The following is an 18,143-nucleotide window of genomic DNA, read 5'->3' on the forward strand; positions in this document are numbered from 1 at the left end:
GATTCCACCAAGATATTGCACCTATGGAAAAAAGAGATCAAGGACAATGGAATCCATCAATGCTTGTAGATAACGTTGGACCATTGTAAGAGATGACCCGGTGCAGGAGTACAAGAGACAAGAAAAAGAGCCGTCACTGAATGAGGGCCACAGCTTATAATGCAATTTCTGTGACTGTGTGTAATCCGTAATAGTGTTTAGATATGTCTTAGATATTGGAATTGCTGCTAAGCTTCCTCTAAGTATCAGACAATTGGCCTAACAAAATATTACGCATCTTTATATTTGCAAAAATAATGTTTCCGAGTCCTGAAACTATTATGTATCAATAACATGTAGCGGTAAAAGGAAAACTTGTAGATATCGTAGAAACAAGGGACAAGTAAAATTGTCATTGTCAGACCTGAATTCAGAAGGGGAGAATCAGGAGGACACGGCTCGTTTCATAACTCAACCGGACAGCTTCTTTATAACCAATGAATTTTTATTAAATGTTAAACAGCTACAAGTCCTACAGTCAGCGCAGAGACCATAGAGTCGGTGATAGGGGCATCACATATGACTTGGCTCCTAGAGAAAAGGAAAAACAAGGAAAACTGAAGCACAAAAAATAGGGATCATACGAACTAAGGGGGGGGGTAAGAGGGAAAGGTATACATTGCTCCATGAAACTTTAAGCTGATTTTCATCATGCGGTAATTATTTAGTTTCAAAGGCAGCGTAATACAATAAATAAGAGGGGTGGTGTTGTGAGTTCATTCTCTGGTTCACCAGTTGTGAGTTCTCCTTCCAGACTCCCTCTGGTGGTAACAGGAGGTAGTGAGGATGATTTGATCGCTGGAGATCTGCCACCTGAGAATGAGGATGACGATTGGATCTCAGGAGTCTCAGATTGGATTTAATACAGCCGACGCCCTATTCAGTTGCTGGTGATTCCTTCTGGCTTGTCAGCTCTTGGTTTTCAGCTCTGTTCCAGTCATCTAAGCCAAGTTTTTCTGCTAATGTTCACACTTGATTTTGTTGGTCTATTCAGTTTTTTGTGTGGTCAGCCAGCCCCTGCTGAGGGCTGTGCCGAATTTCCACTCTTATTTATCAGTATTTTGCCAATTTGCTTTTTGTCCCGTACTAGTTTGGTCTCTTTTTGCTCTGTCTCAGAATATTTGAGAGTGCTGATATAGTGGGAGAAGTCTAGTGACTTCAGGGTTAATTTTGCTATCAGAAGTGTTGGACATTATTTTTGTAGGGTTTTTTGCAGTGTCTTTCCTTTCCTTTCCTCTCTAGTTAGTTTGGGCCCCATCGCTTGCTCAACCTATTTTCCTGCCTGTGTTTGTGCTTTCATCTTGTTTCACCGTCAATACATGTGTGGGGGCTATCTATTCCTTTGGGGTCTGCTCTGGGGCAGTTAGTTTTCCCCTTTTCATGCTTCAGGCTTATTTAGTCCTCCGGCCGTGACGGGCGTCTAGGAACATCGTAGGTACGCTCCACGGCTGCTGCTAGTTGTGTGGTAGGATCAGGGATCTGAAATCTGCATAGTTACCAACCTTTCTGGTTTTCTGTGGCTTAGCTTGTTTTGCTTTTTTCTCCTCGGTGACCCATTCATAACAGAATCACCAGCCATACCGCAGATTCTACGGTACTCAAAAGCAGGAAAAAGTTGTTAAAAAAAGTGTCAGAATTTTTTTAAAAATATTTTTTCCTCTTTTTTCTCTGGGGCCGTAGGAGGATTTTTTTTTCTTTTTCCTAATGGAGATAAAGCAATTGTCTGATCGTGTGGAGCAGCTGGCTGCTGAAGTGCAGGGAATTTCCATCTACCTCATTCAGTCACATGCTGCTGAACCTAAGATCCCTACTCCTGATGTGTTTTCTGGGGATCGGTCTAAATTTTTGAATTTTAAGAATAATTGTAAATTATTTCTGGCCTTGAAGCCTAACTCATCGGGGAGGTCTGTGCAGTAGGTTAAAATTGTCATCTCCTTGCTGCGCGGCGATCCCCAGGATTGGGCTTTTTCTCTGACACCTGAAAATCCTATTCTGACTAATGTGGATGCATTTTTTCAAGCCTTGGGGTTGTTGTATGATGAACCTAATGCTGTTGATCAAGCTGAGAGAACCCTGTTGGCATTAAACCAGGGTCAGGATTCTGCAGAGTTATACTGTCAAAAATTCCAAAAGTGGGCGGTCCTTACTACATGGAATGATGGTGCATTGGCAGCTCTCTTTCAGAAGGGTTTATCAGAGACTGTAAAAGATGTTATGGTGGGATTTCCTATTCCCCCTGGTCTGGATGATTCTATGTCATTAGCCATTCAAGTTGATCAGCGTTTACGTGAACGTAAAACTACACGGGAGGCGCTGCCACCTTTTGAACAAACGTCTGAACCTATGCAATGTGATGGGGTTTTGTCTAGGGCGCAACGTCAGGAGTTTAGAAGGCGTAATAAGCTGTGTTTTTTCTGTGGAGATGCCTCTCATATTATTTCTGTCTGCCCAAAACGAGAGAAACGTTTTGCACACACATTTGCTGTGGGCAGTATACAACCTAAGTTCCTTTTGGCAATTACTCTGATCTGCTCCTTATCCGCGTTTTCCACGAAGTCTTTTGTGGATTCAGGAGCAGCATTGAATCTGATGGATTTGAACTTTGCTAAACATTGTGGTTTGTCCATGACGCCTCTGCGGATGCCAATTCCTTTGAGGGGTATTGATGCTACTCCTTTGGCGGAGAATAAACCTCAGTTTTGGACCCAGGTGACAATGCGAGTTGCCCCAGACCACCAAGAAAATTGTAAATTTTTGGTGCTGCATAATTTGCATGATACTATTGTTCTGGGTTTTCCTTGGTTGCAAACTCATAATCCAGTTTTGGATTGGAAATCTGGGTCTGTGGTGAGTTGGGGTTGTCAGTGTGTTCTTAGAGACGCTCCTGTTTTCTCCACCTCTCCTCAGTCTCATGATATTCCTGATTATCTGGCTGATTTTTCTGATGTATTTAGTGAGAGTAAGTCTGCGTCTTTGCCTCCTCATAGGAGTTATGACTGTGCAATTGAGTTGATGCCTGGGTGTAAATTTCCCAAGGGTCGGCTTTTCAACTTATCAGTACCCGAACATGAAGCTATGTGATCCTATATTAAGGAGTCATTGGAGAAGGGTCATATTAGACCATCCTCGTCACCTTTAGGTGCTGGGTTTTTTTTTGTGGCCAAGAAAGATGGTTCATTAAGACCGTGTATTGATTATCGTTCCCTTAACAAGATGATGGTTAAATATCAGTACCCGTTACCTCTGATGTCTGATTTATTCTCCAGAGTTAAGAGTGCCTGCTGGTTTACTAAGCTTGACCTCAGGGGGGCATATAATCTTATTCACATCAAGCACGGGGATGAATGGAAGACGGCCTTTAATACTCCGGAGGGACATTTTGAGTACCTGGTGATGCCTTTTGGGCTCACTAATGCCCCTTCTGTCTTCCAGTCCTTTATGAATGATATTTTCCGTGACTTTGTGGATAAGTTTTTGATCATCTATCTGGATGATATTTTGATCTTTTCTAGTGATTGGGATTCTCATGTGGCACACGTCCGGACTGTGTTCCGGATTTTGAGGGAGAATTCCGTTTGTTAAGGGATCGAAATGCCTCTTTGGTGTACAGAGGATTTCATTTTTGGGATTTATCTTATCTCCATCGACTATTGAAATGGACCCGGCCAAGGTACAGGCCATTTATGATTGGGTTCAGCCTACTTCTTTGAAGGCCCTCCAGAAGTTTTTGGGTTTTGCTAATTTCTATCGTAAATTTACAGGTAATTTTTCTGGTATTGTCAAACCACTGACTGATCTGACCAAGAAGGGCGCTGATGTGCTGAATTGGTCTCCCGAGGCTATCTCAGCATTTCAGGAGCTTAAGCAGAGATTTACTTCAGCTCCAGTTTTACGACAACCTGATGTCTCACTTCCATTTCAGGTGGAGGTAGATGCTTCTGAGATTGGTGCAGGAGCTGTTTTGTCCCAAAAAGACCCTGTGACTTCTAAGATGAATCCCTGTACCTTCTTTTCTCAAAAGTTCTCCCCATCTGAACGCAACTATGACGTGGGGAATCGGGAATTGTTGGCCATGAAGTGGGCATTTGAGGAGTGGAGACATTGGTTGGAGGGAGCTAGACATCAAGTTGTGGTCCTCACCGATCACAAGAATTTAATTTATCTGGAGTCGGCCAAACGCTTGAATCCTAGACAGGCTAGATGGGCCTTCTTTTTCACGCGTTTTAATTTTGTGGTCTCTTTTCTTCCGGGCACTAAGAATGTTAAGGCAGATGCCCTTTCTAGGAGTTTCTTTGCTGATTCTCTTAATGTGACCAAGCCTGTTACCATCCTAGGTGAGGGGGTAGTTCTTTCTGCCATTTCGCCCGATTTGAGACGTGCCCTGGAGGAATTTCAGGAGGATAAACCTGAGTGTTGCCCTATGGGAAAATTGCATGTTCCTGACCAGTGGAGAAAGAGAGTGATGTCTGAAATTCATTGCTCCGGATTGGCTGGTCATCCAGGTATTTTTGGTACCATAGATTTGGTGAGTCGGTCCTTTTGGTGGCCTACCTTATCTCGTGACGTCAGGAATTTTGTACAGTCCTGTGGGACTTGTTCTCGGTCTAAACCCTGTTCTTATTCTAGTGGGTTGCTGATGCCCTTGCCGGTGCCCAAGAGGCCATGGACCCATATCTCAATGGATTGTATTTCTGATCTTCCTGTCTCTCAGACAATGACTGTTATCTGGGTGATTTGTGATAGATTTTCAAAGATGGTCCATCTTGTACCACTCCCAAAGTTGCCATCTTCCGCTGAGTTGGTGCCCTTGTTTTTACAACAGGTGGTTCGGTTACATGGGATTCCTGAGAACTTTGTGTCCGACAGGAGTCCAGTTTGTTTCCAGATTCTGGAAAGCCTTTTGTTCCTATCTGAGAATTCAGTTATCCTTATCCTCCGCATTTCATCCCCAGACCAATGGACAGACTGAGAGAACAAACCAGACCTTGGAGTCTTATTTGAGATGCTTTATATCTGCTGATCAGGATGATTGGGTCTAATTTTTGCCCTTGGCCGAATTCGCACTGAACAATAGAGCTAGTTCTGCCACTTTGATGTCACGCTTTTTCTGTAATTTTGGGTTTCATCCTCGATTCTCTTCAGGGCAAGTGGAATCTTCGTCCTGCCCAGGTGTGGACACTGTGGTTAAGAGAATGCATCAGATATGGGACCAAGTGGTGGATAAGTTGTCACTCTCTCAGGAAAAGGCCCAGCGATTTTCCAACCGACATAGGACCATTGGTCCCCAGTTTAAAGTGGGTGATATGGTTTGGTTGTCGTCTAAGAATATTCCTATGAAGGTTGCATCTCCTAAATTTAAGCCAAGATTTATTGGTCCTTATAAGAGTTTGGAAATTCTTAATCCTGTTTCGTTTCGATTGGCTCTTCCAGTTATGTTCAAGATCCATAACGTATTTCACAAATTTCTGTTGAAGAGGTTTGTTGAGCCAGTGGTTCCTATGGCAGCACCTCCTGACCCTGTGTTGGTTGAAGGCAATGTGGAATATGAGGTAGAGAAAATATGGGATTCTCGTTTGGTTAGACGGAGACTCCAGTATTTGGTCAAATGGAAGGGTTATGGTCAGGAGGATAATTCTTGGGTCTCTGCCTCCGATATTCATGCCAATAGATTGGTTCGTGCTTTTCACCGGGCCCATCCTGATCGGCCTGGTGGCGTGGATGAGGCTTCGGTGACCCCTCCTCAAGGGGTCTACTGTTGTGAGTTCATTCTCTGGTTCACCAGTTGTGAGTTCTCCTTCCAGACTCCCTCTGGTGGTAACAGGAGGTAGTGAGGCTGATTTGATCGGTGATCTGCCACCTGAGAATGAGGATGATGATTGGATCTCAGGAGTCTCAGATTGGATTTAAGACAGCCGATGCCCTATTCAGTTGCTGGTGATTCCTTCTGGCTTGTCAGGTCTTGGTTTTCAGCTCTGTTCCAGTCATCTAAAGCTGTTTTTCTGCTAATGTTCACACTTGATTTTGTTGGTCTATTCAGTTTTTTGTGTGGTCAGCCAGCCCCTGCTGGGGGCTGTGCTTAATTTCCACTCTTATTTATCAGTATTTTGCCAATTTGCTTTTTGTCCCTTACTAGTTTGGTCTCTTTTTGCTCTGTCTCAGAATATTTCAGAGTGCTGATATAGTGGGAGAAGTCTAGTGACTTCAGGGTTAATTTTGCTATCAGAAGTGTTGGACATTATTTTTGTAGGGTTTTTTGCAGGTTGCAGACAGTGTCTTTCCTTTCCTCTCTAGTTAGTTTGGGTCCCATTGTTTGCTCAACCTATTTTCCTGCCTGTTTGTGCCTTCATCTTTTTTCACCGTCAATACATGTGTGGGGGCTATCTATTCCTTTGGGGTCTGCTCTGGGGCAGTTAGTTTTCCCCTTTTCATGCTTCAGGCTTATTTAGTCCTCCGGCCGTGACGGGCGTCTAGGAACATCGTAGGTACACTCCACGGCTGCTGCTAGTTGTGTGGTAGGATCAGGGATCTGCAATCTGCATAGTTACCAACCTCTCTGGTTTTCTGTGACTTAACTTGTTTTGCTTTTTTCTCGTCGGTGACCCATTCATAACAGGGTGGTATAGTGTTTAAGCCCTTTCTGACATCAGACGTACTATTCCGTCCATGTTACCTGGGCCAATTTGACCATTGACGGAATAGTATGTCTCGGCGATCGCCCGCACACACGAGTGGTGTGCGGCCGATCGCGGCCAGGTGTCAGCTGATTCTCACAGCTGACACCCAGCACTAAGTGCCAGGAGCAGTCACAGACCGCTCCCGGCATTTTAACCCCTGAAATACTGCAATCGAACACGATCACAGCATTCCAGGAGCAGGCAGAGGGCTGACAGTCCCTCTGCCTTTGGATCGGAGACCCCACAACATGACGCAAGGTCGTGATCACTGCCATGGTAACCCGATGTTGTCACGATCCGGGGGTTAAGAAACTTCCTGGTCATGCGCAGTGCAAGTCAGGCGGTCTCTCAGTGTCACGGCACTAAGTGTAGCGCTGACAGCTTCTATAGCAGGGGTGGGTAACCTCAAGCTCCAGGGCCATTTACGGCCCTCAATGACCTTTTATCAGGCCCCCGAGCATATTCTCAGGGACTGCATTCTTGGGCAGGGAGTTGTATTTTGATTGCCAGAAGCTCATTAATTTCTTCTTGCTCTGTTAGCACACACACGCAGTGTTCACTACTGAACATTGAAGGGCATACAATAAAAGATTGAGTCATGAAACCAGTGCCAGAGTCAGGATGTACTTTGTGGGCGGAGTTTGTACGGCCCCCGAAGGATGGTATAAATATCCAAATGGCCATTGGAAGAAAGAAGATTCCCCACCCCTGTTCTATAACATGGGGATGCTGCTTCATCTGCCTGCCATAAAAGCGATCAGCCTGCAAAAAATGACTGTCCCATAGTGGGACAAAGTGTAAAAGATAGAATGAAATAAAAAAACATGTAACTAATTGTAAAAATATAAAAAAAATAAATAAAAAATAATAGAATAAATATTGACTTTTTTATTAACATTAAATATTTGAATTAAAAAAATCTAAACAATAAAAGTACACATATTTGGTATTGCCAAGTCCATAACGACCCGCCCTATAAAACTGTTCCACTAGGTAACCCCTTTAGTGAACACCATAAAAGCAAAGGCAAAAAACAACGCTTTGTCATCATACCGCCAAGCAAAAAGTGGAAAAACACGTGATCAATAAATAAACATGGTACCGCTGAAAACATCTTGTCCCGCAAAAAAAAAAGCCCCCATACAGTGTCATCAGCGGAAAAATAAAAAAGTTATAGCTCTAAGAAAAAGCGATGAAAAAATAATTTTTTATATAAAAGTTTTTATTGTATAAACATAAAAAAATGATATAAATGAGGTATTGCTGTAATCGTACTGACCCGAAGAATAAAACTGCTTTATCAATTTTACCACACCTGGAACGGTATAAACGCCCCCCCCCCAAAAGAAATTCATGAATTGATGGTTTTTGTTCATTCTGCGTCCAAAAATCAGAATAAAAAGCAATCAAAAAATGTCAAAAAATTATAGCTCTCAAAATGTGGTGATGCAAAAACTATTTTTACAATGAAAAGCATCTTTTAGTGTGTGACAGCTGCCAAGCGTAAAAACCCGCTATAACACCTCATTCACATGTCCTGATATTTCTGGTACTGGTACTGTGGCGGCGATCGGCACAAGCAGGGGAGAATGATGAGAGTCGTGTTCAGCACCTGGAGCTGGGGAACAGCGCTTACTGTACCGCTTCTTCCCCGGTGCCGATGCGTGTCACATGAATGACATCCATGTGTTTTATGTGTGCACGTATGCTGGCTGTTTTGTGGCCCACGCTGACATTAAAAATCGACATCAGCGTGTTTTGCTCATGGACAAACGGTCCGTGGAAACACACTGACATGTGCACAGACCCATTCACTTGAATAGGCAAATAGTGCTCCGTTCCTCCCGAGTCTCTCCGCATGGCTGCCCAATGGTATAAAATTCTGTGACACACCTATGATGTCTATATGATCACTGCAAACCCTAGATGAATTCATTATGAGGTGTAATTCATAAAATGGGGTCACTTATAGGGGGTTCTACTGTTCTGGCACTTCATGGGCTCTCCCAGTGTGTCATGGCACCTTCAAACCATAACAGTAAAATGTGGCGCTCCTTCCATTTTGAGCTCTGCCATGCACCTAAACAGTGGCTTACCCCAACATATGGGGTATCAGCGCACTCAGGACAATTAGCACAATAACTCTTGGGGTCCAATTTCTTCTGTTTCCCTTGAGAAAATAAAAAATTGGCTTAGAAAATATCATTTTTGTGGAAAAAAATATTTTTTACTTTTATGGCTCTACGTTATAAACTTCTGTGAAGCACTTGAGGTTCAAAGTGCTCACCACACATTTAGATAAGTTCCCTGGGGGGTCTAGTTTCCAAAATGGGGTCACTTGTGGGAGGTTTCCACTGTTTAGGCACATCAGGGGCTCTCCAAATGCGACATGACACCGGCAGACCATTCCATCAAAGTCTGCATTCTAAAACGTCACTACTTCCCTTCCGAGCCCCAATGTGCACCCATACAGTAGTTTTCTGCCACATATGGTGCATCAGTGTACTCAGGACAAATTGGACAACAACTTTTGACGTCCAATTTCTACTGTTACCCTTGGGAAAATAAAATATTGGGGACTAAAAATCATGTTTGTGGAAAAAATGATTTTCATATTTTTACGCCCAGACGCTATAAACTTTAGTGAAATACCTGGGGGTTCAAAGTTCATATCACACATCTAGATAAGTTCCTTGGGGTGTGTATTTTCCAAAAAGGGGTCACTTGTGGGGGTTTCCACTGTTTATGCACATCAGGGGCTATCCAAACGCAACATGGCGTCCAATCTCAATTCCAGCCAATTTTGTGTTGAAAAAGTCAAACGGCGCTCCTTCCCTTCCAAGCTCTACCATGCGCCCAAACAGTGGTTTACCCCCACATATCAGGTATCAGCGTACTCAGAAAAAATTGCACAATAACTTTTGCAGTCCAAAATCTCCTGTTAGCCTTGGGGAAAAAAATAATTGGATCTGAAGCAATGTTTTTATAAAAAAAAGTTAAATGTTCATTTTTTTTTTTTTTAAAACATTCCAAAAATTCCTGTGAAGCACCAGAAGGGTTAATAAACTTCTGACATGTGGTTTTGAGCACCTTGAGGGATGCAGCTCTCAAAATGGTATCACTTTTGGGTATTTTCTATCATATAGACCCCTCAAAGTGACTTCAAATTTGATGTGGTCCCTAAAAAAAAAATGGTGTTGTAGAAATGAGAAATGGCTGGTCAACTTCTAACTTTTATAACTTCCTAACAAAAAAATTTTGGTTCCAAAATTGTGTTGATGTAAAGTAGACATGTGGGAAATGTTATTAAGTCTTTTGTGTGACATATCTGTGTGATTAATGGGCATGAAAATTCAAAATTGGAAAATTGCAAAATTTTCCACCAAATTTCCATTTTTTTACAAATAAACGCAAGTCATGTCAAAGAAATTTTAAAACTAACATGAAGTAAAATATGTCATGAGAAAACAATGTCAGAATCACCGGGATCCATGGAAGCGTTCCAGAGTTATTATCTCATAAAGGGACAGTGGTCAGAATTGTAAAAATTGGCCCGGGCATTAACGTGCAAACCACCCTTGGGGTAAAGGGGTTAATGGCTAACTGAAAAGATGGTAACACATTGCAAGCTTTCCAGACAATTCAGGTCTCTTCAGGCATAGAATAATACAAAATCTGAAGAATCACATAGCACAGACATAATGCAATAGGTAAGACAAATGACGTGAAGTAGAACTATCATTATGGGAGAGGGATAAACAGTGGTGGTCATAAATATTGGAACAGTTCATAGATTAGGAGTGTGAAAGTTTTATTGTCCCCTGATAGGGGTCTGGTTCTGTGTTGTGATGCCCCACTAGGTCTGAGAAAATTCCTTAATTGATATAAAAAGACATGAATCCATGCGACACATTCATTCCTGCATTGAGTGTCAAAGGCTGTCATGAGTTTATACTCCCAGATCCTTCTGTTTCTCTGAGATTTGAAGTTACCTTTTTAATACAAGTAATTTCATGTCCATGGTGCTGTGATCAGGGCTACAAAAATGTTTTGCCACAGGTAGATCTATTCTTTTTTCTCTTATTGTGTAGTTGTGAGAATTCATCCTTGTTCTAAGTTTTTGCCCTGTCTCTCCCACATACAGACCCCCAGTTGGTACAAATAATTAAGTACACCACACTTTCATACCTTACACCACTCTTAATTATTTGTGGAGTTACAACATTTGACATTTGCCTGCATTTTTATAGCTACACATGGTTTACACAAATTATATTTTTTTGTCTTAACTCTATACTATTTACCATTAGAAGCTGTGTATTTTTGTAATTATCTGTATGTATACATGATTGATTACCACTTCTGTCTCTGTAAAAACAATCCCCTTTAATCCCTTTCCGACATTTGGCATAAATGTATTCCAATGTCGGACTCCCTTCCTTTGATGTGGGCTCCATCACTGAGCCCACATCTTTTCCGGCACATGTCAGCTGTCAACTACTCCACCTGTGGCACGCACACAGAGATGGGGTAACAACAAGTGTAGGAAGATGACAGTCCATTGAGTCCATACAAGGTGCAAGGCCACTTGATCCGAGAATCACAACCTGGCTTCCCCAAACGTATCCATGGTTCAGCGATGGTCAATGGAGCAGATCTGTTTTCTTCCAACCAAGGCTGAAAACCCCTAGGTTGTTTCCTATAGAATGATAGATCCGTGACCTTCGTGATGGAGCCATGATGTAAATGGCTGCCGTCCTGTCTCTGGTCCTTTTGGGATGTATGGATGTCTTGGCAGAATCTCTCTGGCTGTTTCTCTCTCTGTCTCTTTATACAGAGGCCTGTAACCTATTTGAACACTTAACAAGTGTCCCTCATTCAGTATTTACATAAAGGGTAAGAATGGAGATGAGATTATTATAGCATTACTTGATTATTTAAACTATTTGCATCATTTTTCCCTCTCTGCTTTAGAAGTCAACAAACTGGCTCCATAACACAATGCATAATTAGCATATCAGCAAACATCACTAGTGATCAAGGATAAGCGCACAATAAAAGTCAATATCACCGGCTTACACAAACAAAAGTCTGTTTTCTTGACCAACTAGAAATCAACACTTAAATTTAAAGCCAACATACAGATAACATTCTATTATTCTTCGTTTGCTAAAAAATAGTCGTCTGGTTAATTAAGGAACAATGCTCTATATCTTCACAATGCCAAAAGTAAAAAAAAAAAAATGTTTTTAAAAATATTAAAAAAGTAAAAAAAAAATATAAAAGTTCAAATTCCCCTTTTGCCCCATTTAAAATAAAACAATAAAAAAATACATATTTGGTATTGCTGCATTCAGAATCACCCGATCTATCAACATAAAAAAAGAATTAACCCGATCACTAAACGGCATAATGAGAAAAACGTAAAAAAATGCCAGAATTAAGTTTTTTTTGGTTCCCACACTATTGCATTAAAATACAATAATAGGCGATCAGAAGATCATATCTGCACCAAAATAGTATCATTAAAAACGTCAGCTCGGCACACAAAAAATAAGCCTTCACCCAACCCAAGATCATGAAAAATGAAGATGTGACGGGTATCGGAATATGGAGCAATTCTTTCATACTTTACCTAATAAAGAGTTATTTTTACTGATAAATGTTTGTTTTGGGTGGTTTATTTTCTGTTGGTATTTGGTTTATCCTATAAAACTCCCATATAATATTCTCACCTTGAATTTATTCTATAAAACTCCCATATAATATTCTCACCTTGAATTTATCCTATAAAACTCCCATATAATATTCTCACCTTGAATTTATCCTATAAAACTCCCATATAATATTCTCACCTTGAATTTATCCTATAAAACTCCCATATAATATTCCATTCTTGAACGCACGCCGCGTGCATCATGTTTTTGTACAATTTGTGAATAATATATATAGGTTCTCCTCGTCTGAGTTATTTTTCATTGTTAACAAAATACGATTTTCCTGTAATTCATTTCTCACACTCTAGGTATAATAATGACTTTTCCCTGTGTTGGATTTTTGATGTTTAAAAAGGTTGTCGGTATCTGCTTTCTTGGGTCTCTTGAGGTTGCTACGTGATGTGAGCCCTGTGCCCAATCAGCACTGACGTCACTGTCCCCACCTTCGGACAAATCAAGCATCATGAGGCCGTCAGAGAGCAGCCGCAGCCCTGGCTTCCTGTTCATGTTCAATATATCCAAAGGAAGGAACAGTGAAGCTGATGCTGATTGGGCGCAGGGCTCGTGTGATGTGAGAACCTCACATAAGCCTCGGGACAGTGAGTCTCAACACCACTGAAGTGGAGCCGGCACGCCAGCGGAGTATGAGTGTTTTTATTTTAATGAGGCCAAACATAAGGAATGAGTTCACGGAGAAAAAAAAAATATATACCGTGTTTTTTGGACTATAAGACGCACCTAGGTTTAGAGGAAATTAGGAAAAAAAAATAGAAGCAAAAAATGTGGTTAATTCTGTACTTAATATCCCTTATCCTGGTATATATGGTCCCCTCATCCCTATTCTGATACACATGGCCCCCTCATCCCTACCCTGGTATACATAGATCCCTCATCCCTATCCTAGTATGCATGGCCCCATCCTTATCCTAGTATGCAGGGTCCCATCCTATTGTGGCATGATTGGCCCCATCCCGCTCCTGGTATGCAGTGCCCCATCTCATCGTAGTATGCTTGGCCCCCATCCTTATCCTGGTATGCAGGGCCCCCATCTCTTCCTAGTATGCAGGGCACCATCACTATTCGGGTATGACTGGCCCCCCATTCCAGTCCTGGTATGCATAGCCCAATCCTTATAATTGGCCCCCATCCTGGTATCCATGGCCCCATCACAAAACATTATTAAAAAGCATTACACTTACCTACCCGGCGCTCCCTTGCTGAATCCTGCTCTGATACCAGCAACTGGTTCATGCTTGTAAGCAGCACATGGCAGGGACATAATGCGTTGCTCACAAGCAGAGCACAGCTGCCGGAGTACTCGCCATTAAAACTATTTCAACATTATGAACATAAAAAAGGCTTCTCCCCTATGTGACATCTCTGATGTTTATTAACAGTTGATTTCCAAGTAAAATATTTCCCACATTAAGAAAATGAAAAAGGCTTCTCCTCTGTGTGACTGCTCTGATGTCTAACAAGATTCCCTTTCCGGTTAAAATATTTCCCACAATCTGAACAGGAAAAAGGCTTCTCCCCTGTGTGAGTTCTATGGTGAGTAACCAAATCTGATTTCTGGTTAAAACATTTCCCACATTCTGAACAGGAAAAAGGCTTCTCTCCTGTGTGAGTTCTTTGGTGTATATCAAGATTCCCTTTCTGGTTAAAACATTTCCCACATTCTGAACATGAAAAAGGCTTCTCCCCTGTGTGAGTTCTTTGGTGTTCATTAAGATTCCCTTTCTGGTTAAAACATTTCCCACATTTTGAACAGGAAAAAGGCTTCTCCCCTGTGTGACTGCTCTGATGGCGATCAAGATGCCATTTCTGGTTAAAACATTTCCCACATTCTGAACAGGAAAATGGCTTCTCCCCCGTGTGAGTTCTCTGGTGACTAACAAGATGCCATTTCTGGTTAAAACATTTCCCACATTCTGAACAGGAAAAAGGCTTCTCTCCTGTGTGAGTTCTTTGGTGTTCATTAAGATTCCTTTTCTGGTTAAAACATTTCCCACATTCTGAACAGGAAAATGGCTTCTCCCCCGTGTGAGTTCTCTGGTGACTAACAAGATGCCATTTCTGGTTAAAACATTTCCCACATTCTGAACAGGAAAAAGCCTTCTCTCCTGTGTGAGTTCTATGGTGAATAAGAAAAAGTGATTTTTTGTGAAAACATTTCCCACATTCTGAACAGGAAAAAGGCTTCTCTCCTGTGTGCGTTCTATGGTGTGTAACAAAATCTGATTTATGTGTAAAACATTTCCCACATTCTGAACAGGAAAAAGGCTTCTCCCCTGTGTGAGTTCTCTGGTGTCTATCAAGAACCGATTTCTGATTAAAACATTTCCCACATTCTGAACAGGAAAAAGGCTTCTCCCCTGTGTGAGTTCTATGGTGAGCAACAAGCAGTGATTTACGTGCAAAACATTTCCCACATTCTGAACATGAAAAAAGCTTCTTTGCTAAAGGAGCAGTTTGTTTTGTAATGCCTCTTTTGTGACTTTGATTTTTCTTAGTAGTCAGTAATGAATCAGAAGATGGGACCTGTTTCATAGGATCAGATGACAGATCTTTGCTGTGAATGGATGATGGTATATCTGGAGTAATGGCATTCACTTCAGTTGTATCTTGTAGGATCTCAAGATCATCAGATTTAAAACTTGAAGATGTCAGCTGTCCCTCTGATCTCCTGGTACAGTCATCTGCTAAAATAAAATAAAATAAAACAATTATTTTTAATAAAATATCCTTGAGTTTTATATTTTTGAACATTTCTACTTAAACTGTCCATAAAAATGGCAAGCTATGTAAAAAACTTTAATTATTTACCAAGACAATGACCGTTCACAGTCTAATAGAAAACCTTGTTGGATGAACCAGTAGTGTGCGGTGTTCAACTGTTTGGTTTCTTTTTATTCAATATTTGGGAGGCAGAATGAACAATCAATGTTATGTGGGAGAAAATAATACCAATTCTCATCTCACAAAAACAAGTCCCCACTCAGGTCCATCATCTGTCATTGGAAAGACAGAGGTTCCCGCACTATTAGTGACTCAAAGGCTGTTGAAAAGCAACAAGGTTTCCATAAACCAATCCAGCAAAATCCGCTCTCACTTCAGAGTCTTGCAGTGTGCGCAAACAACATTTAGGATCCCTGTATTTAGCAATATTATAGTGAGAAGAACCCACTTAATTTGTGGTGTGTGTCTCCTGGAGCACAATCTGGGCACTATGTGCTGGGTAAGAAAATGGCAAATGTGTAATTTTCACTCTCCAACATCCACTGCGTGTTAATTTCCGGGAAGTGGCCGTGGAGTCAAAATATTCACTCCTCCTACACACGTGGTTAAAATTGTTGATACCCCTCGTTTGATGACAGAAAAACCCACAATGGTCACAGAAATAACTTGAATCTGACAAAAGTAATAATAAATAAAAAATCTATGAAAATGAGCAAATGAAAGTCAGACATTGCTTTTCAGCCATGCTTCCACAGAATGAAAAAAAAAATAAAACTCATGAAATAGGCCTGGATAGAAATGATTGTACCCTTAACTTAACCGCTTCGTGACCACCAACGTTAGATAAACATCGGCGCTAGCAGGGCTTTGTGCAGCGCGGACGTTTGTCTACAGTCGGCGGTTTTGTGCTCATCGGGACCCCACGTACCTTATAACTAGGGGATTTCGCCGCACAACACATCCTGTGACCCTCGACCTCATTGACATCTGACTGGTTCAGGTCCTGATGACGTCAGCGTCACACCAGCCAATGAGTCAAATCACTAGGAAAGTTTGTTGCAGCAGTGAACTTTCCCGGGCGATCTGCCCCATAAAAACGCTGTTTCTCCTCAGATCTCCTGTCAGTGAGAGATTAGAGGAGAAACAGTGTTACAAGTGCTGCTGGGAACAGCTGTGTCAGTCAGTGATTGTGCTATAAAGTAAAAAACAGATAAGGCAGGTTAGGGTTAGTGCTATAGTTAGGGTTAGTGTTGGGGCTAAAGCTAGGGTTTATCCTAAAGTTAGGATTAGGCTAAAGAATTAGGCTTTTCTCAAATGTTTCCCCAAATATTTGGTCACGTCGTAGTTTTCAATTTCCGGTAAAAAAATAAAAACGAATAAAATGGCCGGTCAGTTTTATAGTGCAGAGGAGGCTTATGCACTTTTATGTTCTGACAGTGAAGAAAGTGCAGTGTCAGATGGCGATGTGGATTTCGAGGGCTTTAGTAGCAGCGACAGTGATAGCTCAGAAATGAGCAGTGATTCTGGTCCATCCTCACACACAAGGACCAGTACAACAAGAAGGACAAATAGCGCTTCTGGAGAAATGTCTCCAACTCAGGGAACAATGCCCAGTACTAGAACTGTCCCTAGTGCTCGTGAATTGGTGCACACCAATGTCCAAGGGGCTTTGCCTCTTGATGTAGCATTTCCTAGATGGAAAGATTCGGATTCGGCTACTCCATTCATCCCTAATTTTAATGCCATTCCTGGTATAAATGTGGAGGTGGAAAATTTTGGACCAATTATTATTTTTAATTTGTTTCTGACAGATAGCTTGCTAGAGCATATTGTCCTACAAATTATATGCGTCCCAATTCATCAGCCAGAATCCACGATCCTATTATGCTAGGTCAAATTTATGGAACCAACTAATGTCCTAGAAATGAAAACATTTTTAGGACTTACATTCGCTATGGGGCTTGTTAAAAAACGAGCATTCAGTCCTATTGGTCCAACCGCCCTGTTCAAGCCACCCCTATGTTTTCTGCTGTTCTTCCGAGGACCCGTTATCAAATGCTCATGAGATTTTAGCATTTTAATGACAATAGTCAATGTCTGCCCAGAAATGCCCCAGAACATGACAGACTATTCAAAATCAGACCCATCATCAAAGACTTGACAGAAAAGTTCTTAAAGCTCTACACCCCAACAGAAAACATTTCCATTGATGAGTCCCTTGTAAAATTCAAAGGAAGACTGCACCTCAAGCAATTTATTCCTTCTAAGAGGGCAAGGTTCAGAATAAAGCTCTATAAAATGTGCGAGAGTTCAACCGGATACACATCAGCTTTTCACATTTATGAGGGGAAAGACAGCCAACTAAACCCACCAGGAGGCCCTACTTATCTGGGGACATCTGGAAAAATTGGTTGGGAGCTGATAACTCCAATTCTACAAAAAGGCTCCAATCTGTATGTTGACAACTACTACACCAGCATACCCCTATTTAAAAGTCTGGTTGAACATAACATAGGGGCTTGTGGGACCATTCGCAAAAACCGTCAGGGGTTTCCACAATCATTGGTCAGCAAAAAGTTCTGAAAGGGGCAGTCAGGGGCTTTACACAATGGAGAGCTGCTTGCGCTTAAGTATAAGGATAAAAAAGATATATTTATCCTGAGCTCGATCCACACAGATGCCACAAGGGCCACTGCAGACCAACAGGGATCCACTACTCCAAAACCTGTGTCTGTCAGTGACTACAACAAATATATGGGGGTGTGGACCTTGCAGATCAGGTTCTACAGCGATACCAGGTATCAAGAAAATCATATGTCTGGTATAAAAAGTTAGTCATGTATTTGTTGCAGGTGGCCACATATAATTCCTTTGCGTTATACAAAAAAGCCAGAAATGCAGATACTTTCCTTGATCATCATGAAAAGGTCACTGAAAATCTTGTTTTTGATAATTTTGTCCCCGCCAATCCTTT

At 41.6% G+C, this 18,143-nt stretch overlaps 1 protein-coding gene across 1 annotated transcript in view; it reads right to left on the reverse strand.

Annotated features, from left to right (window-relative positions):
* LOC141099689 (uncharacterized) overlaps nt 1-18,143 on the reverse strand; it is a 133,918-nt gene that overhangs the window by 59,652 nt on the left and 56,123 nt on the right. Inside the window, 1 exon segment of the mRNA XM_073587650.1 lies at nt 13,799-15,132. Within this exon segment, the coding sequence (XP_073443751.1) occupies nt 13,799-15,132 (1,334 nt within the window).

The sequence above is a fragment of the Dendrobates tinctorius genome, unplaced genomic scaffold, assembly GCF_039654945.1.
Source record: "Dendrobates tinctorius isolate UK_male_01 unplaced genomic scaffold, ASM3965494v1 ptg000101l, whole genome shotgun sequence".
NCBI lineage: Eukaryota > Metazoa > Chordata > Amphibia > Anura > Dendrobatidae > Dendrobates > Dendrobates tinctorius.